This window comes from Anabrus simplex, chromosome 8 (genome assembly GCF_040414725.1).
Source record: "Anabrus simplex isolate iqAnaSimp1 chromosome 8, ASM4041472v1, whole genome shotgun sequence".
Classification (NCBI taxonomy): Eukaryota; Metazoa; Arthropoda; class Insecta; order Orthoptera; family Tettigoniidae; genus Anabrus; species Anabrus simplex.
This window is the reverse complement of record NC_090272.1, coordinates 125,244,970-125,269,328: the sequence shown is the minus strand read 5'-3', so window position 1 is coordinate 125,269,328 and position 24,359 is coordinate 125,244,970. Positions and strand designations below refer to the sequence as shown.

Here is a 24,359-nt window from a genome sequence, read left to right as displayed (position 1 = left end):
CAGATTATACGAAACACATCTAGAAATTGCTAATCTTCTCCCGAGTGCACAATGGAACCTCTTCCTAACTCAAGTAGACGATAAATTATTTCATGTACTGTCAATCAAACAACAAACCCTTGAGAAAAAACTCAAAATTCTCAAGAACAACTCTTCTTCACATAAATTCCAGTTTAAGAACCGTAACACACCCTCCAAAACTATTGAACAATTCCATCCTCCCATCGTAAATCTATCTAAAACAACTCTGAGTGATGATGAAAACTCAATCCTTTCGAAGGGCTTCAAACACAATTGGCCCAATCTTAACACTTTCAATGTAGCCACCAATTTAATTATTGAATCTGAAATAGCCATTAACAAAATGCCAACAGATGAACAAGATGAAATCAGATATGAAGTAAAAAGGAAACTTGAAAAAATCTTCATTAACAATAACAAAAACACTTCTCTTATTAATTATAATAATAATAATAATAATTTAATTAAAGATAATAAAACCATTTCAGATCTTAAAAAGAAAATCAATGACAATAATCTCATTATCACCAAATCTGATAAAGGCAACACTACTGTCATAATGGATAAAACTGACTACTTAGATAAAACCAAAAACTTTTTCAGTGACCCTTCTTTTTCTATAATAAAAAAAGACCCAACCACAAAAATCCAACGCCTACTCAAACATACTTTAAAAAACGTTTCCTTTCTCCTCACAGATCAAGAAAAAACTAAACTAATAAACATGAACCCTGGACTACCCACTGCCAAAGCCCTCCCTAAAATTCACAAAACTAACATTCCTATCCGTCCAATTATTAATTACAGACCCAGTCCCCTATACAACACTTCTAAATTCATCCAAACATTTTTACTAAAAAATTATCGATTTTTATCCAACAAATCTATCAAAAACACTTCTGATCTAATCAACAAATTAAAAAATTTTGAAATCCAACCAAATTTTTCTCTCCATTCTTTTGACATTGTCAACATGTACCCTAGTATTCCAATTCCAAAATTATTCCCCATTATAAACAACAACCTAAACAAATTCAGTAACCTAAGTAAACTTGAAATTCAAGACTTCATGTCTATTTTAAAATTAGTTCTCAACAATAATTATTTTACCTTTGACAACACCATTTATCAACAAGATGGCTTGGCTATGGGCTCACCTGCTTCTGGCATTCTTGCTGAAATTTACCTCGACTTCTTAGAAAACACAAGAATTAATAATAATAATAATTTCTCCAACATCCTCTTTTGGGCGAGATATGTCGACGACACATTGGTAATATTAAATGAGGAATCAACCAACGCAGCCTCTACACTTCTTCATCTCAACAACTTAGACTCTAACATTAAATTCACCCTCGAATCAGAACACAACCAAACTCTTAATTTTCTAGACCTAACTATTACTAGACATCCTTCTTCTTTATCTTACAAAATTTTCAGAAAACCAACCCAAACAGCAACTACAATAAGACAAGATTCTTCGCACCCCCAAGCTCATAAACGTGCTACTTATAACAGCTTAATTTTTCGTGCCTTCAACACCCCTATGTCCAAAAAAGATTTAAATAATGAATTAAACACCATCCGCAACATTGCTAAATTTAATGGCTTTAACAACTCCTTCATTAACCGCATCATCAACAAATTCAAACACCGTCCAAAAACCACTTTATCTAAAGACACAATAAAACCAACTGCTTTTTCCACCTTCACTTTTACTCAGGATGCTTATAAAATAACTAATATCTTTAAAAAACATAATATGAAAATTTCTTTTAGAACTAACAATAGAAGTCTTGATATCTTACACAACTCTAAATCTCTAAATAAGTCTAATGCCTTTTCTAAATCTGGTGTATACAGATTTAAATGTAACAACTGCAGTTCCTCCTACGTCGGACAAACTGGCCGCAACTTCAATATCAGGTACTCTGAACATGTCAACGCCATTAAATACAACAGATTCTCTGCCATAGGACAGCACATACAAGACTCCAAACATAATTTCACCAGTATTGACAATGACATAAACATACTTAAAATCATTAACAAAGGCCCCCTCTTAAACATTACTGAAAATTGCTTTATCCACCTTGACCAGTACTTCAACCCTAATTTCAATTTAAACGACATTTCTGAAAAAACCCAATATCCTTTTTGACTTCCTAATTCTTCTTCTCAAAAATTCCAAATTCCAAAACCCCAATTCTATTTTCCATGTCTTACATAGTTCCCACCCACATTTTCTACCTCCAATAACCCACCCTCCTAACCCACCTTAAACTACCCCTCCTTCATTTCCCTATCTTATCTTTCCTCATTACCATCTAACTTCAATTTCTTTTATTCTTTCTCTTATTTCACTATCACTCTTCCTCGTTTAATTTATTCTCCTCTTTCAAAAATTTTTGTCTTGCGCCAACTTCGACTACTTCAATCATAACCTAAAAAAATTTTTTAAAATAGCGCACTGTGCATATAAGTTTTCATTTGTTTTCCGATATTGCGCTTTTTACTACATTTTTTTCTTCTCTCTACAATTGTTTTTTCAAATCAACTGTTTACCAAGATCTTAGCTGGAGTACGGGTGCTCGTTCGGTTATACTAATTGGCATCGTACATTTTTATATACGTACTTGGCTTCCCGCAGCCGTGACAGGTTCTGGACCTTCGAAACGTTCTCCACTCTGCTTTGGTGTTTGGCCGCAGCGCGTGACCTTGAGTGTGCCACGTAGTCACCGGGAGCTGGCGGCTTTCATCTACAGATCTGTTCGTCTGCGAATTCAAGCCTTTTTGATCTTCGCAAGTTGATTGTTAATGTTGTGACTTTGTGCAGAACAGAATGTGATGTCGTGTCTTTGTGCCTAACAGTGAAAAACTGACCTCCAACATTCTTAAACATTTTACATGTTTTTTATGGCTGATGATGACCTAGACTAAGGTCGAAACCGGTCCCATTTAAATAGAAATGTGATTGCTACGTTTCTTTCTTTTGAGTATTGAATAGGCTGAACCTCCAGTTATTTAATTTTTAACATCAATAATTTCAATACGGAACAATGAAAATTTTTATCTTTAAATGTGTATGTTTGTCCGTCAGAGGTCGGCACTAATCCGACTGCTACATCTCCGGTGAAAGGGGAGACTGAGTGACACATCTCACCGGCATCAGTGAGTTATGAGACCTGAACTAGCGTAGGTAACGGTGTTGAGTTTGATGCACTACACCATGGGTGGTATGAATAAAACGCGAGTACTTACTCAAATTATATACTCATGAGCATGAGCATTTAGTAGGAGTATATTCTCAGCCCTAGTAGTATGTACTCAATTTGGTAAGAATAAAAAGATTCTCCTCTGATGGAGTAGATAGTCAAGCGCACCGCCATGTGGATCGTTTGAAACTGAGTAGATACTCATGTTGTGTATGATCATCAACTGTTATCTTGTTTGGTTCCAATCGCAACATAACCTCAACTGGATCCGGTTTAGTTTGTAGTTTGCACTGATTGTTCGTTCGCCAAGTTCGTCGATATGGAAAGTATTCATCCGATAACATTTGCGAATATATTGCGGGAACATGCGGTACTTTTTAGTAAGTCCCAACTGCCGGTGGTTCAGAAAGAAAAATCCGAGGCGTTGGAGGCAATTCAAACGAAATTGATAGCCATGTGCGGCAAGAAAGTTGAGATCGGCACCATTACGAAAAGGATAAACAATATGAAAATGAGGGTGAAACAAAAGTGCGACGTAAACCAAACGGGGAATAAAAGGATAGTGCTGAAGGACTGGGAGAATATTATCCACGAGCTGTTGGATGGGGATACTAATCCAACATTGACACGAATTCCACGTATGTTCCTAAAGTACATTCACGATTATTTTCTTGAACAGGTTTATAGAGGTTGTAGAAAGTACAGTATTTTGTGTGCCAACATTACAAACTTTAAGGTTAAGATATTTCTATTTATTGCTTTATAAGAACCAAATAGCACCTAGGCCTTTGGTTCAGAGTACCCGGGTTTGAATTCTGGGCCTGGGATTTTAGCTCCGTTTAATTCAATTGTCCGTAGAAAACTGAATTAGTGAATTAAAACGTTTTTCGTCTTTTTTTTTTCGTAGGAGCAACTGCGGTTGGAGTAGGGCTTCCTGAAGTTCAGCCACAACGCATTCCTCCACCTGTAGTGGAATTTGTAGTATTGGAAGAGGGAAGAGAAGGAGGGAGTCGTGTAGAAATCGTCAACTCTCCAAATAAGCCCTAAACGAAAAAGAAGTGTTTTGGACGACTACGAATATGACGAAACCAGAACTCTAAATAATACAGACCTGCAGCGCTTGGTGCTGTTAAAGCAGATAAGAGTGTTGGAACTCACAGAAAAAAAGTTAAAATCAGAGATGAAAGAATGATAGTAAATTATTTATATTTATAAAAATAAATTGTTTTGCATACATTTTTGATTTTTTTAGTGAACAATAAACAGAGTGACACTGGTACTTGCTGCAACTCAAACACCTTGATATATTATCTCTGCCAATTCATTTCGCCTAGCTTCACCATTCCACCTGATATTTGCAGCAGCTGCCATGTCATCCTCATTTCCATCTTCTAACCTTACATTGCCACCTAATAGTTGTAGTTCAGGGTCCTCATCCTATAAGAACTTGGCAATATTATGCAACACACAGCAACAAATGATCAGTTTTGGCACTTTATTTAAGGACAGGGGTACTTTGTGCTGAAGAATTGGGAAACGTTTTTGTTGCCCAAAACATCGTTCGATCACAACTCTTTCTTTGGTAATGCACCTTTTATAAGCAATTTCTTGAGGTGTTTGTGGATTTCTGAACGGTGTCATAAGCCAGGGTGCAATACCATAGCCACTATCCGCTAACAGTAACGAATTTACCCTATTCAGACTTACTGTTGTCTGGACAGCTGAATTTCTCCAGACTCGTGAATCATGCACAGATCCAGGCAATGATGCATCGACACTAGTAAAAACTTCCTTGGCATTGCACGTTGCCTGTACAGTAATACTTGCATAACCTTTCCTGTTTATACAGTCATCACCATAATGTATAGGCTTATTAATTCGAACATGAGTGCAGTCAAGAGCACCTACCGCTGCTGGAAAGTAGTACTTTTCCTGCCACTCTTGTTTCGCAACTTCAAATTCCATATCTGTTTCAGGAAATTTTATCCACACTGCAGCTTTAGCCATGATGCGGTCCATAACCTCAACAAGATTTTTAGACACAGTTGTTTGATGGATTCCAAGATCTTCTCCTATGCCACACTAGAATCCTGGGTCATCTACCAATCTTAAAAATGCTTTTAATTTTATTATGTTTTTAACAGCACCACCTCTTGTTTCCAGTTTCTCCGGTCCAAATAAGTATAGGTTTAACCAGTCCACATTAACTTTTGAAAAACGATATAGACTTTAAAAATTATTAGAGTCCACATGTTCACTTCTCTCCTTGTAAATTTTTCCACGAGGCACCACATTATTAATAAACTCAGCCATGTTATTTCTCCTCAGAAGCTAAAAATTTGTACATACTCACGCTTGAGACAACTATCAGCCATACTCAAAACAAAGTGAGTATATACTCATCAATCTGAGAAGGTACTCCCTTTTATTCATAGCACATATGAGAAACTACTCTCAGACTCTTAGGAAGGTGAGTATATACTACACCATCTCCATAACATGAGTATATACTCAGCTAGTGAGTACATTCTCAAGAACTTTATTCTTATGAAGTGGAGTATATACTCAGAAAAGTTGAGTACATGCTATATTCTCATTTTTATTCATACCACCCCATGGATCACAGCGTCCTATGTGTGTATTTTGTAAAGTGTAATTAGTTTAGTGAATAAATTAAGTATGTAATGTACATATGTTGGCCTTCCCTTTGCACTTAATGATAATGAAGTACATTTTGTGGACTGTGGGAAGAGCAAGGCCTCGTTCAACATGAGTAAACAATTCGAATACGATACCGAACACATAACACGACCTAATAGGTTGAAAGTTGATTTTGATTAAAATTAAATGCGGTCATCAAGAAAGAGGGGAAAAAACAGAGTAAAGAAAGACATGCTTGTCACTGACAAAATATTAAAGCAAGTGGTTAAGATAGTCAAGTTTCAAATTCATGAGTAAATACTTTACTACATGTTTTCAGCAATTTTAATTACCAGAAAAATACTGTGCTATCCATAAAACCACCAACTTCTAAACAATTACCATTACAAACAATTACTTCTTCAATATGAAAACCAAGTCCATCAACAATAATCAATACAATCTTATTCTAAAACATAATCTAAGCCCTTACCCATCTCTTCTAATATTCCTTGTTATTTCATCAACTCTCCTCTTAGTTTCAACAAATATTATGGTTTTGTTCTCTTTCTCTGAACCTATTTCCTGCAGAAGTCTCCGCAACCTGAAACAGAAACATGAGATTTTATAAATAAGGAGCAATTCATTCATTCAACAATCTAGCTCAAACTGAGCTTGCCAAGACACAGAATAACACATTTTGGTTTCAGTTCATAAAAGGTTTGGGCCGATGACCTTCGATATTTGGCCCCTTAAAACAGCAAGCAAGCAAGCAGCACAAATATAGCTATATTATTATGCCATAAAGGTGGTGTCTAAGAATAGTAACAGAGGGAGATGATTTTGTCCTGTACACTCTCTTCCAATCTGTACGGTATATTTTCTTCCAACAAACGAAAGAAAGTGGAATTGCACTCTGGGCGCAACGAACAGACCAGTAACTGTGATTTTCTTTAGATTATATTTGTCTAAGAAATATGGTATCATGGGTTTGTAAATGGCTTTCTTTTCTTTATCCACTTCTTCAGGTTGCTTATTTGAATTTCAAACCGAAAAGTGGGACCAATAATTTTTACAGCAGATTCCTTCCTTTTAATAGAGATATAATGTTTATTCTACATTTACAGGCATTTCCAGCAAGGCAATGTATCTCTTCATGGACCTATAGACCCTTCGTTCAGAGAGCGTTGGTAATCATCTCACGAATGGTGTTACGTTGTATAACCTGCAGCCAAGTTCGCACTGATTTGTACTGGAAGAGCACCCTAGAAGAGAACAGACTGGTGCTACCATCACTGTCATTTTTAACACGCCCCCATTCGGAACTTCATTCCTTATAACTCAGGAGTTTGCAGCTGTAACCTGGCTGAACAGTTCTACTCCTTTCGCCATGTGACATATGCCTGTTCTCTCAGATATTTCCTCAGCTGTATGACTGTTTCGTCCACTTTTGATAGACTGACATGAAGTTCTGCGAGGCAACGATGTTGAATATACTCACAGTCCCTTGCATGCTGATTTCTTGCAAAAATACTTCCCAGGAGGCTCCGAGAATTGATAAGTCTTTATATTTATGGCTGGTGTATATCATGCTGTGGAAGTGATTATAATGGGAGCCTTAAATGCATAGGTGGGAAATGAAAGACAAGGAAAGAAGGAAGTAATCAGACCATAGAGTTGTGACAACAAAAATTAGAGTGAGAAAAATGGAAAACTTACAGGAGATAAGAGATAATAAAATAAAAGTGTGGAAATTAAAAGATAAGAATGTACGAGAAGAATTTCTGGAGATACTGAAACAATAAATTCCAGTTACTGAAGTAAGAAATGTTGAAGATGAATGGTCCAACTTCAAAAGGGCATTTGTAGGTGGGGCAGAGATTGCCTGTGGTGTAACACTAACAAAAATTAAAGAAAAGGAGACACCATACTTGAATGAGAAGATGAGAGGATCAGTGAAAGTATAAAGAAGAAAGCATGGCAAGAATGGAATAGAGATTTTAAAAAAGAAAACAAAAAAAGTACAGTAAAACCTCGTTAATTCAAAGTCGTTGGGACACAAAAATCGGACTTCGAATTACGTGATTTCGAATTAACCGCCAACACGTACTTCGGAAATGCCAAACCTTGCGGCAACACAATATATTCTAAGGCCCATTACTACATGCAATTAACCTTGATTCACATTTTAAAGCTGTCAAATGCCATGAAATAAAAACGATTTCCAAAATGTATCCAACAAGGTGCATTTACAGTATTCAAATAATGCACTTGGATAACTCACTGACAAACATAACCTCACACAATTAAATCAAAAGAAAGAAAACATGATTCAAAGACTAGGAGAAATCTATACTGGCTCCCCTGTGCAAGTGCTTTATTCATTGGATTACTGTACTGTACGCATTTTAGATGCCTTGTGCTTGCACGGAAAGTACCCGATGCCCTTAAAACAGCGCTGCTTATCGAACTTTCCTATGACGAGGGGAGAAAGTCTCTCGCTTCCGTCCACATTAGTGACTATACTTGTACGATTTCCTGCCATGGCACTTCTAAGACCCATTAATGCATACAATCATCTTGATTCTCAGTTTAAACTTTTCAAATGCCATGGAAAACACTATTTCAGAAATTTATCCGACAAGGTGCATTTACATTATTCAAATAATGCACTTGTATAAAACTATAACTAACACAACCTCACGCAACGAAAGGAAGAACACGATTCAAAGACAAGGAAAAATTATGCTGATTCCCCAGAGCAAATGCTTTATATTTTTGATTACTGTACAGTCTGCATTTTTAGATGCCTTGTACTGGCATGGAAAGTGCCCGATGCCCTTAAAACATCGTGGCTTTTCAAACTTTCCTATGACAGGGAACAATTGAGTAAATTAATATATTATTTTGGGTCCACCTTTCCAATACAAAATGTAAATAGTTTGAATTACATAGGGACTAGTTTCAACCTAGTAATAGGTCATCATCAGCCTGAAGTAAATTAAAGCGTAAATATCGAAGAAAAAATAAACAACGTAAACACAAGTACAGTCTTTTTAAAAGTACATACCATGTGGGATATTGAGCAGCAATATATTAAAAATAATAACTCTTCCAATTGACGAAGCACTGAGCGGAAGTTATGTTGTTTATTTATGAATAAAGTTCAGTGCGCCGTATAGCATTAAAAGTCCAGTGTGCACTAAAAGATGTTATAAAGAAGAATTATCAGTTGAATGCTGGCTTCTTGAGTTTGCTGTTGTATATTCGAAGAAGTTACATCTCACTTCCATGTGCACTGCATAGCAACACAGTACATTTCCCGGCTGGCAATTCTCTCCTTTAAAACCATAAGTCTGTCTGGACTCAGCATGTAAAAAAATAAAACAAACAAACAAACAATGCAGTTTCATCGGCATTGACAATATTGTTTGGTTTGTACGAATTGATTATAGGCTACAAGCCACGCTTTTTCACCAACTGTCGGCACCGCCAGTGTTCGCGGATTCTACCTCTCCGCACACTGTCTGCTACGTGATATTGTGGTGTTCCTTAAAACGCCCAATACAAAATGATTACGATTCTGCTCCAACATAGCAGATAGGAAGCACACTGTCGACACGCTGAAGTAGGTAAAAGTGCACACAGTTACCCCTTCACATTCCGGAAGATGCGTTCTTTCATGACGCGAAGAAAATTTGCATTTAAATTACTCTGTAAAATACCATTTTTTTTCCAAATTCAAAGGCAGTTTCGAATTAAAAGTCTGAATTTTGGTAACAGGACCAACATTGTTCTTTGAATTGCGAATTATCTGTATTTCAAATTAAACGATTTAAATAACATGCAAAAAAGTACCTCATGTTTCTGTGAATGAAAGCTGCTTCGAATTAGGCAAGATTTTGAATTAACCAATTTCGAATTATCGAGGTTCAATATATAGTTTACATTCCAAGGAACCTGACAAACAAATGATTACCAAGTTACATACTTCGTAGTAAAAAAGGAAAAAAAAGTGAAGCAGATCTAAGGAGGGGCAGTGTTATGAGATAAGTTAACTTTACGTTTTTTATAAAAAGGTGAGAAAAGACACTTTCCTTGTCACAATTTAGGATGGAGGTCTTTGATAAATTACCCCATTGATGTTTTAAACTTGGCCAACAGACCTCAGTGGGGAAAATGCCTGCACATTGAAATTAATTAAAATTACTTTACCATTATTAGAAAAAAAACAAAGTCCAAAAAGAAGCACATACTTACCCAAGGAACGTTTAACTCTCCCACATGAGTGGGAGCTGGTCACAGACCACGTCCGGTCTCTACAAGAACCAGGACAGAAAGAAGACACGCTAACCCACGCAACGCGGTGGGTAAGCTTACAAGACAGAAGATAGGAGATTACCTCATCAAAATTAATATCCAATCAAAGTGCAGGACTAACTTCTTGGAAATTGATTGACACACACCTTTATTTTAAACAATCCCAGTAATCATCCTTCTTGCCGATGCCTTGAGAATTAAAACGTTCTGGAAAGTGCAATATGATGCAACTCCCAAAACACCGTGCATGTACAATAGGGAGTTCCAAAATTTTTCTATCAAACTAAATTTTAAACAAAAGAATGTCCAAAATAAAATAAATATCTGACAGCTGCATTTTACCACTGTTACAAGGGAGATGGAGTTATTACTATTTGCGGACGATTTCTGGGGAATGAACAGCAAAGAAATACAAGAACAACTTGATGCACTGCACTAAACAAGAAAATTGTAAAGTATAGTATGAAAATCAGCACACAGAAAGACAAGACCATGGTGATATAAAGAGGAGAAATACAAGCGAAAGGCATTGTGAAAATTGGTGGTTCAAAGCCTTGAAATTGTTGATAGTTTCAAATACCTAGTGAGTGAATTAATGCAGAATACAAGGCTGGTCATGGAGATTAGCAAGAGGGTGAACAGGACAATGCATTCTACCACAGTACAGTGAAACCTCGGAATGCGAGTAACTTTGTCTACTAGTGTTTTGCAAGACGAGCAAAAATTTAATTATTGTTATTTGTTTTACGTCCCACTAACTACTCTTTTACGGTTTTCGGAGACGCCGAGGTGCCGGAATTTAGTCCCACAGGAGTTCTTTTACGTGCCAGTAAATCTACTGACACGAGGCTGACGTATTTGAGCACCTTCAAATAACACCGGACTGAGCCAGGATCGAACCTGCCAAGTTGGGGTCAGAAGGCCAGCGCCTTAACCGTCTGAGCCACTCAGCCCGGCGAGCAAAAATTTAAAAGAAATTGTAACTTGATAAGCAAGTGAGGTTCCGCAATACGAGGGTCACGTGTACCTACATTTTCACCTCTCCTGTGCCTTTGTTGAATGGATGAACGAGGTCTTTGGTCCCGTAGTGAAGAAATACCTTTCAGAAAATAATCTCACGCTCAAAGTCTTGCTGGTTATGGACAATGCTCCTGCTCATCCTCCAGACCTTCAGTTCTTGAGGACAACTTACTGGAGGAATTCAAGTTCATTAAGGTTAAGTTCCTTCCTCCCAACACTACTCCACTACTCCAGTCTATCGATCAGCAAGTCATTTTGAACTTCAAGAAGCTATACACCAAAGCACTCTTTCAGCGATGCTTCGGAGGGACCGAAGAAACAAACCTTACCATCCGAGAGTTTGGGAGAAAGCATTTCCCCATTGTGAACTGCCTGAAGATCATCAATAAAGCCTGGGATGGAGTCACCAAGAGAACTCTCACTTCCGCTTGTGGAAAGCTGTGGCCTGACTGTGTTCTTGGACGTGACTTTGAGGAGATTGTTGGTGAAAATGAGCCGCCGATTGTCGATGAAATTGTGTCTTTAGGGAAGACTATGGGGTTGGAGGTGAACGACGTGGACATTCCAGAGCTGGTGGAAGAACATTGGCAGGAACTGTCCACCAACGAACTGATGGACCTGCATTGCGAACAACAGGAGATCTCGCGCGGGGAAGAGGAGGAGGAAAGTCAATGGAATCTCTCACTTCAACTGAGATTCGGGAAAGGTGCAAAATGTGGGAAACAGTGCAAATTTTTTTTGAAAAACACCACCCGAATAAGGCTATAACAGTACGAGCAACGAATCAGTTCAATGACAATGCAATGCCACATTTTCATGAAATCCTCAAAAAGAGGCAAAAGCAACAGTCATTGGACAAGTTCCTCGTTAAAGTTGCACGAAAAGGAAACAATTCCAGTGAGCCAACAGATAGCAGTGATTCCGTTAGTGGAATTCGTGCTACACAGTAACTCTTCTCACGTCATCTCTCGTCTCCCTCACACCAACAATGATTCTATTGTAAGGTAAAGTGCAGTTAAATTTGTTTTAAGTTATATTTAGTTTCAGAAATGGTATGCAAATAAATATTTGTGTGTTGTGGACAAACCAACCGCATTTCAATTGTTTCTTATGGGAAAACTCTTTGATATACGAGCGCTTTGGATTACAAGCATGTTGCCGGAACGAATTATGCTCGCAATCCAAGGTTCCACTGTATAAGAAAACTTGTCTGGAATAAGGAAGTAATAGGGAAGTGTAAAGAGATTATGTACAAAATGTATTATGTATCTGTATTGACTTATGCAGCTGAAACCTGGACAATGACAAACAGGGAGAAGAGTGGAATAAGCCAGTGAAATGAAATATCTAAAAACTATGACAGAAACGACAAGGAAAGATTAATTGAGAAACAAAGATGTGAGAAAGGAGGTCAGAATGGAAAACCAAAATTAGAGAAATGATAGGAGTAAACTAAGATGGTTTGGACATGTAAAGTGGATGGAGGAGGAAAGAATACCAAAACAGGTGACGAGATGAAGTTTAAGGAAAAGAGAGTGAGAGGGAGTCCTAGAACAAGTTGGACAAATTCAATAAAGTGGAGTGCAAGAAGAAGAAACCTCGATTGGGACAAAATGATAGAGGAGGAATGATGGAAGGTGAAGGGAAGTGGAGAAGTGCCATAAGCGGCCTAATCTAGCAGGAGTTGGATAAGGGGAAAGGAGGAGGATGATGGATGTAGAGAGCATGCTGTTAACAGTGTCACTTAGCATTTGGAGAATTTTTATTATATATATATATATTTTTTTTTTTTTTTTTTTTTTTTTATGGCTTTACATCGCACTGACACAGATACTTTAGGTCTTATGGTGATGATGGGATAGGAAAGGCCTAGGAGTTGGGAGGAAGCAGCCGTGGCCTTAATTAAACAATCAATCAATACAGATCTGCATTTAGGGCAGTCACCCAGGTGGCAGATTCCCTATCTGTTGTTTTCCTAGCCTTTTCTTAAATGATTTCAAAGAAATTGGAAATTTATTAAACATCTCCCTTGGTAAGTTATTCCAGTCCCTAACTCCCCTTCCTATAAATGAATATTTGCCCCAATTTGTCCTCCTGAATTCCAACTTTATCTTCAAATTGTGATCATTCCTACTTTTAAAGACGCCACTCAAACTTGTCTACTAATGTCATTCCACACCATCTCTCCGCTGACAGCTCAGAACATATATTAAATGTATTGACTAGGTGATATTATAAACCAATTAGCATCCTACTTATAGGATCTTCAACACGGATCCATAATGATATTTATCACTTGCAACATACCAGTCGAGCAGTTCATCATCTTTCACACAATTCTTCCCAGCCCAAACTTTGCAACATTTTTGTAACGCTCCTCTTTCGTCGGAAATCACCCAGAACAAATCTAGCTCTTTTCTTTGGACTTTTTTCCAGTACTTGAATCAAGTAATCCTGGTGAGGGTGCCATACACTGGAACCATACTCTAGTTGGGGTCTTACCAGAGACTTATATGCCCTCTCCTTTACTTAGATCCTTACTACAACCCCTAAACACCCTCATAACCATGTGCAGAGATCTTTACCCTTTATTTACAATCTCATTCATGCGATTTCCCCAATGAAGAACTTTCCTTATATTATCACCTAAATACTTACAATGATCCCCAAAAGGAACTTTCACCCCATCACCGCAGTAATTAAAACTGAGAGGACTTTTCCTATTTATGAAACTCACAACCTAACTTTTAACCCCGTCTATCATCAAACCATTGCGTACTGTCCATCTCACAACATTATCGAGGTCATGTTGCAGTTGCTCACAATCTTGTAACTTATTTATTACTCTATACAGAATAACATCACACGCAAAAAGCCTTACCTCTGATTCCACCTCTTTACTCATATCATTTATATATATAAGAAAACAAAGGTCCAATAACACTGCCTTGAGGGATTCCCCTCTAAATTACAGTTGAAACTGACTTATAAGTATATAAAAGGGAGCAGAAAAACTACTTGTAACTGAGAATTATTTAGAAATCAGACTTACACAATACATCACATACTTACTGAAAATCCAATGGAATAGACCTACATGTATAAATCCTTGCAAATAAAAAATACATTAAGACAGAAAATATTTTGAACTTCGTCCAGCCTTAAAGAAATCAGATAGTTTGGCTAGTTTCACTTTTCTTGCATTAAGAGTATAAACCTCCTTTTGCAAATTTAGTAATGTATTCAAAGCATTTTCACTACAATTTTTTGCACCGATGTAACGCCTACACACATTGATTGCATTTAACACTTCACTCAGTTGAGGTGTTTCAAGATTCAAGTCGTCCATCACTGACACTGTCGCTTGTAGCTTGTCCATCACCACCGCGTTGTTAACATATATCAGCAATAATCCCTTCATCCGGTAGTTCTCCACATACAGCCATATTTTCATCGAAATGCACAAAAGTATCAAATTCTACAAACTCCGGTAGCGTTAGCTCATTGCCAGACAAAACGTTGTCCTCATAATCATCATTAGAGGCAGCCTCTTCTAGTAAGACACCAGTTTATCTGATGATTGTGGAGGATGACACCTGCTTCCAGGCAGGCGAAATAAAGTCCATGGCTTGTAGCAAATTAATGGAGAGAAGTTAATTTCCTGCGTCACTCAGTGTTATCAAATGTTGAACCAGCATTTTCCTGTAATGCACACTGAAATTTGCAATCATGCCCAAATAAAGCGGTTGTAGAACACTGTAAAAGTTAGGAGGGAAAAATTCCACTAGGACATTCTCCAGAACAATTTGAGGTGGATGTGCTGCACATCGATCCATAAAAAGCATCATCATCTTCTGTTTCTTTTTCATTTTAATGTCCAGTTTTTTCAACCACTGTTCCATCAGAAGCATAATCATTCAAGAATTTTGTTGGATTCATAATTCGTTTGTTTTCGCATCCTTAAAACACCTTGGATTCTTCGATTTTCGTATCACAAGTGGAGGAAGTTTGTCAGATCCATCTGCATTGGTGGCGAGAAGTATTGTTACACGAATTTTACTTTTCTTCCCTCCATGGCATGAGTCACCTTTTTCAGCTAATGTTTTATTAGGAAGGAGATTGTAGAATAGGCTGGTCTCATCACAATTTTAGATGTTTGGAGGCTGATAATCGCTTACGATACCCGGCAGAACCTCTTCTTTCCAGTGTTGCACCGACGCCTGTAATTTTCAGCTTTATGTATCACCCTTTCCTTTATACACAGGGGCTACTATAGCAACTCTCCATTCATTTGGTATAGCTCCTTCAACCAAACAATCTTATAAGTATTTCACATATGGTACTATATCCCAGGGGCAGTGCGTGGTATTGTTGCAGTGTTGCACAACTCCCAATCATTTTACACTTCATTTCTCGTCTTTTCTTCCGATGTTTTAGTTTAATAAACCTAACATATTATAACCTTCCAATGCATGTCAGGATGAGATTGGTGAGCACATTGGAAGATTATGTTGAGAAATAATGTCAATGAAATCTTATGTTCGGTTATCACACTTCCAGGTGAATTAGAATTCAGCTGACTTGGCTAATTACGTGAACGGCATCGCTGAATTGAAGATATCGGCGGATTGATAATAAGCTCTAAACCCCGTGGTATCTCGGAAATGTTGGTAGGCAATTAAACATTGTGAGACATAGGGCAGGATTGAATGAATAATACGCATTCCTCAAGTAAAATTTCTGAAATGCATGAATGGCAGAATATCAATGACAGAATGTTACTGAGGGCCATGAAACGTGCGAATAATAAGTTTATATGAGAGGGCCATACCTTGTACATCTAGTCTCGCACGATTCGACGATCGAGATGAAGAAATGAAACTGTCGATTACTAACCTAAATACGAGGCGGCAATTATTAAATAAGTTCCTTTGCTAGTACAGCTGATTTATACGAGATCGTCTCGCATTATGTGTCAGATGTTTCCAATTGTCAAGAACATATGGGAGCTAGAAGCTGAGAAGAATTCTGAAAAGCAAACCGTCTGCAATTATTATGTTGTGGTAGAATCTGTTTTGTCTCTGAGGAAGTTGACTCTCAATCTGTATCTCAGAAAGATCGGAAACAGAAACTCGTAGGGAAAAGATTGTGTTGAAAGGAAATATTAGCGAGATATTGGCATATTATAAACATATTATATTGTAAAACAAGATATCTTGTTATTGAATGCAAAGGCAAGTGTGCCATTTAAATTGTAAAATTGTACCAAGGTGTAAAACCCTGTCCTAATTGATATCTCTAAGTTTCAGGTAATATGGAATCGTCAATTGTGGGCAATATACATGAGATGTTTGCACGTATCAACATGAACAACTAAAATAGAGGGACCTCGAAGGATCTGGTCAGAAATGTGACGGATACAACTGTATAATGTTAATGAGTGAAAGCTGAGCACGGAAGGTGACTTCGTCGTGGAGCAACAACCCAAGATGAGTACTTGAATATCTTTTATATATTCCGCCACGTAATTGCTTATTGTAGATGTAGAGTAGTATTTATTTAAATGTCGATTTTGACATGTATAATTTGTAACTTGAAGGCGACCGTTATTCGTTAATATCATTGCGTTGTATTACTTATGATCGTTGCGTCTAGTGCGGTGAGCCAGTCTACGTTGAGATAATATGCGATAGTAGTGTAAGATTTCCTGTAATGTTTGCTAGCAAGGTTTTACGGATTGATTTTCGCCAGCGATGTTATTGGTACCGTAATGGTGATATGGAGATGAGCGTTAACTTAACTCGGAGCTCAGAATACCTCGGAGGAGCTCGGTATTTTGCGACGTGCGATGTTGTGGTCTTCAAATATTATGTGCTTGTGCAGAAATACAGTGATTGGTAATGGAAGTGTGATATTATTGTGGTGACATGGTGTTAATGCGGCAACGTGTTTAGTAATTTTATGTAATTGCCTGAATAGATTGTTCCTTAGTATTGTGAATTCGCTGTGCATGACAATTTGTGCGACGTGATAAGGTGTTGGACACGGTAGGATCTTTGAAAAATATTTACGTGGATAGAAGGATGTGGATGATTATAATTGAGTCATTAGGATTGCGTATTTTATGATGATGTAATGTGAAGGTCCTGATGATAGCATTGATGGTAGGAATTATGTTGGTCATGCGTGAATTTGATGGTGTTATGATGTATAATTTATTTAGGTACGAGGCCGTATTTTAGAATAATGTCATAGGATTTCGCACTCACGAACACTAATAGATGGTCGTCATACTTATTCTATTTAAATACAAGATTGACCAAAGCGCACGATATAATGGGATGTTTAGGATCTTCGCAAAATAATCGGTAACGTAAAGATATTGAGTCATGTCGTAAAGGAAATATGATCTCCTATGGTAAGTAAATCATTTCATTGCTAGTTGAATGTTTCGTAGATTGTTTGAGTTGACGCATAGTGCTGATGTAGTTATTCCAGGTCAAACGTCGCAGTGGAACCCGGAGGCGCAGAAACAACGTAGTTAGACAAGGTCATTGTAGACGTTGCAATGTTTTTTTTGATGTCCTTTATCTAGGTGCAGTCTTCGATGAATGTTCGGGAGGATCGAGCCTGTCTTTGAAATGCATGATTTTAATGGATGTCATATTATGTTACGATCTTGTGTCTTTCCAACATTTTTTTCGCATTCATGACAAGTTATGTATTTAGAATAACGGTGTTTTCAAGTTGTTAGGTAGATAGATTACCGATAGATAATACGATGATTTTAAAGGTGAAATGACGGAATATTATGAGATATTTGAGTAGGAACTGCATTCTGATATGGACGATACAATTATTCCTAGTTATTTATTTTGAAATGCGTGATTGATAATTGATCTTTTCATTGTAAGCCTTCAGCAGAGGGACACTTTGTCTCTTTTATTTTCCAATTTCCTCTTGATTGTCGATATTTTAATTATTTGTAACAAGAGCGTGAAGTTAGGTGTTTATTTTTTTCAATTTCAACATAATATTTTTCCTTTCTATATCCGTTTGTGTTGCCAATAATTTGCTCTTAATGTAATTGATAATTGAAGTTATTTTGAGTCATTAAACGGAAAATCCTTCCATAAATGAACATTTTACAGAGTTATCATTTAACGTAGCGTAGGAATATTAGGATAGTTGTTTAATTTAGGATGAAATGTAAGGATGGTTAATGTATCTTAAAGAATATGCCAATATCCTAGATCTCTTAACTCTCTATTGCGGAATATTCACGTAATTTTTAGGCAGGAAAAGACGATCACATTCTACGTTTAAACCACGATGATAACAGTCCACTAAATAAACCTGTGACCCGACTCGTCGGACTTGCACGTCCCTTGAGTGGAGCCTTCATGGATCTCCGACTGCATTGCTTCGCCGCGGCATAACCCAACACTGAGATACAGAATTAAGATGTGCAAAATGGTCACAGGGATTGCTGTCAGGGCTCAATATATTCTAAAACATTTTAAAATCAACCATCTTTGGTCGTTCACTGTACTAATGCTTCGTAACGGATTAGTAAATGCTGCTGGCTTCGAATCAAACTCAGGGGGTTTCCTTTCCTACGGCAACTCCCTAGCGGACAGTACGGCGCAATGTACCTCAGTAGCAACGAGCCTAAGCCTGTATAGCATCGGGTAGCATGCTCGCCAGTATCAGTCCCTGGGAGTTGCATGAGACTAGCAAGTTCCCTACCGAGAATGAGTTCCAAATGTCCCCGTTAGATAGTGCCACTCTGCGGAGATTACTTCATTCCTACTTTCTCTCCTCTCGTAAAGATAATTTCATTTCCATTTTGTTTGTAAATTTACCATTTTTCCTTTACATTGCACTGACGCACATAGGTCTTACAGCGACGATGGGATAGGAAAGGGCTGGGAGTGGGAAAGAAGCAACCATGGCTTTAATTAAGGCACAGCCACAGCATTTGCCTGTGTGAAAATGGGAAACCGCGGTAAACCATTTTCAGGGTTTCTGACAGTGGTGTTCGAACCCACTATCTCCTGAATGCAAGCTCACAGCTACGCGACCCTAACCGCACAGCCAACTCGCTCAGTAATTTCTTATCCATCCCATACCAGACCACCCACAATATTGTCAACGTCTTGCTCCAATGACAAACAGGAGGGCAAATTTTCAATTCAGGCCGAGTGGCTCAGACGGTTGAGGCTCTGGCCTTCAGGTGGTATTTGAAGGTAATCAAATACATCAACCTCGTGTCAGTAGATTTACTTGCATGTAAAAGAACTCCAGCGGGACTAAATTCTGGCACCATGGCGTCTCCGAAAACTGTAAGAAGTAGTTAGCCGGACGTAAAGCCAGTAACATTATTATTAAGAGTAACTACAGTGTATCATTAGCTTCTTATTTCCTGGGTTGTAATTGACAGATATATTTCAGTTTCAATAGGAATATACAGTAGTTCATTACTTAACGGCAATAGAGTTTCTCGTTATTTCTGTAAGCTTGTCATATAAAAATGTGACATTGAAAATGTTGGTGCAACACCCAGCTTCAGATACCACCAGCCGCCACTGCTATATCCCAACCCATTGTCTTTAGTATATCCCCAGAAATCTTATCAATTCCAGCTGCTTTTCTAGTCATCAACTTTTGTATCTTATTGTAAATGTCACTTATCATATGTAAATTTTAAAACTTCTCTAGAATTAGTCACCTCCTCTATTTGGACATTATCCTTGTAACCAACAATCTTTACATACTGCTGACTGAATACTTCTGCCTTTTGAAGATCCTCACATACACACTCCCCTTGTACATTAATGATTCCTGCAGTATCCTTCTTGGAACCTGTTTCTGCCTTAAAGTACCTATACATACCCTTCCATTTTTCACTAAAATTTGTATGACTGCCAGTTATGCTTGCCATCATGTTATCCTTAGCTGCCTACTTTGCTAGATTTAATTTCCTAGCAAGTTCCTTCAGTATCTCCTTACTTCCACAGCCATTTCTAACTATTTCTTTCCATGCCCAAGCATTTGCCTGGTGTGAGAATGGGAAACCACAGAAAATCATCTTCAGGGCTGCAAACAGTGGGATTCGAACCCACTATCTTCTGGGTGCAAGCTCACAGCCATGCGCCCCACACCGCACGGCCAACTCGCCCGGTAAATGGAATTTGTTTAACTGAACTTCTAGTCATGATATCTGCCTTAACCAAAAATTGTTTGGGAATTTTGTCAGCATGAACGTTTGAAATTGATATATAAGCACTGGTCCAAAAAACTGACTGATGACTAGGGAGCGGATTTTTATGTGCTAAAAATGTGAAAAATATTTATTTTTTTATGTGCTGAAAAACTTTAAAATATGTGATAAAAAATTGAAATTATTTTCCTTTAAATATCACATAACTAGTCGCGCTCAAGAAGTAAACAAGTATAATGTTTTGTATTAGAATATGGTGCTACCAAACGTGCTCCTTAAGACAAAATGATGTCTGTGTATGGAAACGTGCTGTATGGTATATTAATTTTTGATATGCCAGAGTAGATATTATGAATGGTTACTTTTTTAAAGGTAATGTTTTGTTTAAATATGGCAAAAGCAACCTATCATCTTTGAAAAAATAGTACCAGTTCGCACTCACCCATCACACGCTGGAATATTAGTTGCTAGAAGTAGTCTCAGAATTGCAGTGAACAACAAAGGTCATCTCCAAATTGTCCATCACAAATGCATGCCGATTATCTCTAAAGAACGCCTTACACTGCAAAAACGATCGCTCCACATCACAGGAAGTCAGACGAGCATAGTTAAAGAGAGTAATGTCACCAACAATAATGCCATCAATTTCGCCAACCTGAGCACCCTCTAATACATTAGAAATTTGGCACATTTGAAATCCTCTGTTTTTCCTGAACAAATTTTGATATTTGACCTTTAACAGTCCCTGTACCTGCGAAGCCGGGAGTGAATCTAATTTATTTTCAACAGCGCGCACTTCCTTCACTGTTTCGGAAAACAGGTTAGTGGATTTTTCAAGTATGTCTATAGTTTTACACAAGAAGCTTAGATTGGCAGATATAAATGCCAAATCATTTTTCAAAGAGCTGTCTTTTAGTATCTCTCGAAGAATCTCAATTGACGATGCGTCGTTTTTATCTAGCACGTTCACAACGGATGCAAAACTTTCGAAACTGTTTGCGTAGTATACCACAGCGCTAAGCCAGGTACCCCACCGCGTAACAATAGGCAGAGGAGGAAGCGCAAGATCTGGGTTTTTCTCTTTAAAGGGATAGATTCTTGAGGGTGCTTTTACGAAGACATTTTTGCCATTAGACACTAATTTATCCACTTGAGGATACTGAGCCCGCACAGTTTCACATAACCTGTATAGAGCATGAACAACGCAAGTTATGTGTATCATTTTCGGAAAGCTCACAGAAAGGCCTTCGGCTGCCTTTTTCATGTAAGCTGCACTGTAAAGCAATACATGGTCGTATTTTATACCTTTTAATAATAATAATAATAATAATAATGTTATTTGTTTTACGTCCCACTAACTACTTTTTAAGGTCTTCGGAGACGCCGAGGTGCCGGAATTTAGTCCCGCAGGAGTTCTTTTTCGTGCCAGTAAATCTACCGACACGGGGCTGTCGTATTTGAGCATCTTCAAATACCACCGTTTATACCTTTTGGCCAAAGTAAGTGCATGGCTTCACTGAATAACATAGCTACAGTGACATGGTTTGCAGCAAGCATTTCTTTACACGCTAGCAAATAAGAATGTTCGCAAGCAGTTTTGTCATTCTTCAACACACCAACTACAACATTTCCTACTTTTCTGCCACTTGAATCAGTGGTTTCGTCAATGCTCACCACAGTTTTTCGCTATCACATACTGCCCGAATTCTCTGTAAAGTTTCTTCGTAACATTTTGGGAGATAGTTTTTCCTTAATGTCGATTCGTCTGGAGGCTCAAAATTAATGTACTTTGTTAGGAAATTTCTCAGTCCTGGATAATTTATTTTACCAAGAGGAATGTCGGCGCAAACAAATGCTCTGCACACAACTAAATAATACTGGGAATATTTGGATGGGCCTGCATTTGAAGTAGCTGGTTCAGCTATTAGTAATTGTCGCGAACGCACACGCGAAGCAGCCGCAGTATGCTTATTTCCAGATAAATGCTGGATTACTTGAGAACGTTGATCTTCATGTACTGTTTTACCACACGGTTTGCAAAATAAATACTTTTCCATCGGTGGTGAAAATGCTTTTAAATTCCACTATATATTGTTGAAGACGCGACCTTGTACTCGACTTCTCTTTTGGCATTATTTTGCAGGTTACGACACACGCATTTACGGTGAATCACAGTTTCAATAAAAAGAATAGCAACGGACAGTGAAGGAAATATTTCTTATAAATCCATACAAAATCATACGACCACGGGAATGATATATGGACTCGAACAGCTAACCTTACTCTTAGGAGTGATGAAATTCCACTACCTAATGGTGGGGCAATATTCTTCCGAGTCTCCCATGTCGTAACGGAATTATGTCACCTTATCTCTCCGTGATTCCTTTCGCTGATATTCCACAAACAAAACCCGAGAGGGCTGACTCATAAAGAGTTGGAATGACATCATGCAAAGAAACATCTTGTGCAGCAAATCAAATCGCTGTCTAAATGTAACGACGTAACCAGTGACCAGCAAGTTTTAGAACTTATGGAGGGAAGTCCATAAATAGCCGAAACATTCAGATACATTATGTTAAATACACTGTTAAAAACAATACCGTAATCGTAAAATGAAAATATGAGCACTGTTTTATAACACAGAAGCATTTTAAATTTTATTGATCAACAAATATTGCCGATTTATGTGCTTATTATAGATTTTCTTAAAATATGTATTTACATTTAAAAAATGTGAAAATATGTGTTTTTATGTGAAATAAGATTCAGTTTTTACACTTGGGGATGCACAACAGGAATAATGAACTTCGTAACTTGCGTTAAAACTTACGCAAAAAAAATATGTAATTGCATAAAAATCCGCTCCCTACTGATGACTCACTTTTTGCTGGAACTGTAGTAGGTGTGTCACAGTGATAAATTCTAGGTTCTCATGTAATTTTATTAAGATGTGGTATAAGTTAAAAATTAGCATCTGATTAAAAATTCTGCCTAAATACTCAATTTCTTCATCTGCGATTACGGTGCCACTTGTCCCGTTAAGAGCTATATTTCACCTTGATCAAGATTTATTTTCATAATCAAGGTTGCACTTAGGTGGGTTAATTTTCAATCCTATCAGTATCACACATAAAAGGTTAACTTTCATGGTACCTATGGTGTGACCCACTTCTAGGTCTTTGAGAGAGAGAGAGAATAGCAGTTTCCCACATGCTCCGCCCGCTATGTGTAATGTTGTTCATTAAAATCCCCTCCGATGTATGTACTTGCAAAGTTGAGTTAATGAAATAATACATATGAACTGTTGTGATAAAAATGTAATATATGTCAACAAACACTTGAAAATACATCACAAAAATAAATTTAATTACACTTGTCCTTCTGCTCTTTGGTAACTTGCTGAACTCATTGCAAATTACTGGTACCAATTCGTTAACTTTGAACCAGGACGAATAGAAATATATAGTGTGACCACTTGTGCTGGTTGATATGTTCCTTCACAACGCAGTGCTGGTGTAGATATACTGTCTAGGGATCAGCAGACTCTGAACATACATTTCTAAATGGGATTTGATGCAACTTAATTCAGAATTTATCATTTAAATAAAGGATTTAAAACTGTGTATTCATTTTTGCGATGTTTCAGGACTGTTTACTGACCGATGACTGTGTTTATGTGTGATCTGTGTTTGAGCAATTTAAAATATTGTTCCCTGTTTTGAAAGTAATCTGTGAAAAATGTGTAAGAAATATTTTACATTTAGTAATGACTTAAGGACATTACTTCAGAAATTCATTTGTGAGTATCTTAACGAACATCTCAAACGTGTATGCATCTAGTTGAGCTAAGTGATATGCCAGTATTTCACCACAAAACTGACTGCATATCAAACTCAGCTGCAATTGTCAGTTCAAACCCT

The 24,359-nt window shown here is 37.5% G+C and overlaps 1 protein-coding gene across 1 annotated transcript in view; it reads right to left on the bottom strand.

Annotated features, from left to right (window-relative positions):
* Positions 1-24,359, bottom strand: part of LOC136878881 (uncharacterized) — a 309,809-nt gene that overhangs the window by 128,926 nt on the left and 156,524 nt on the right. Inside the window, exon 8 of the mRNA XM_067152445.2 lies at positions 6,370-6,480. Coding sequence (XP_067008546.1) covers positions 6,370-6,480 — 111 coding nt within the window. The remainder of the gene's footprint in view (positions 1-6,369; positions 6,481-24,359) is intronic.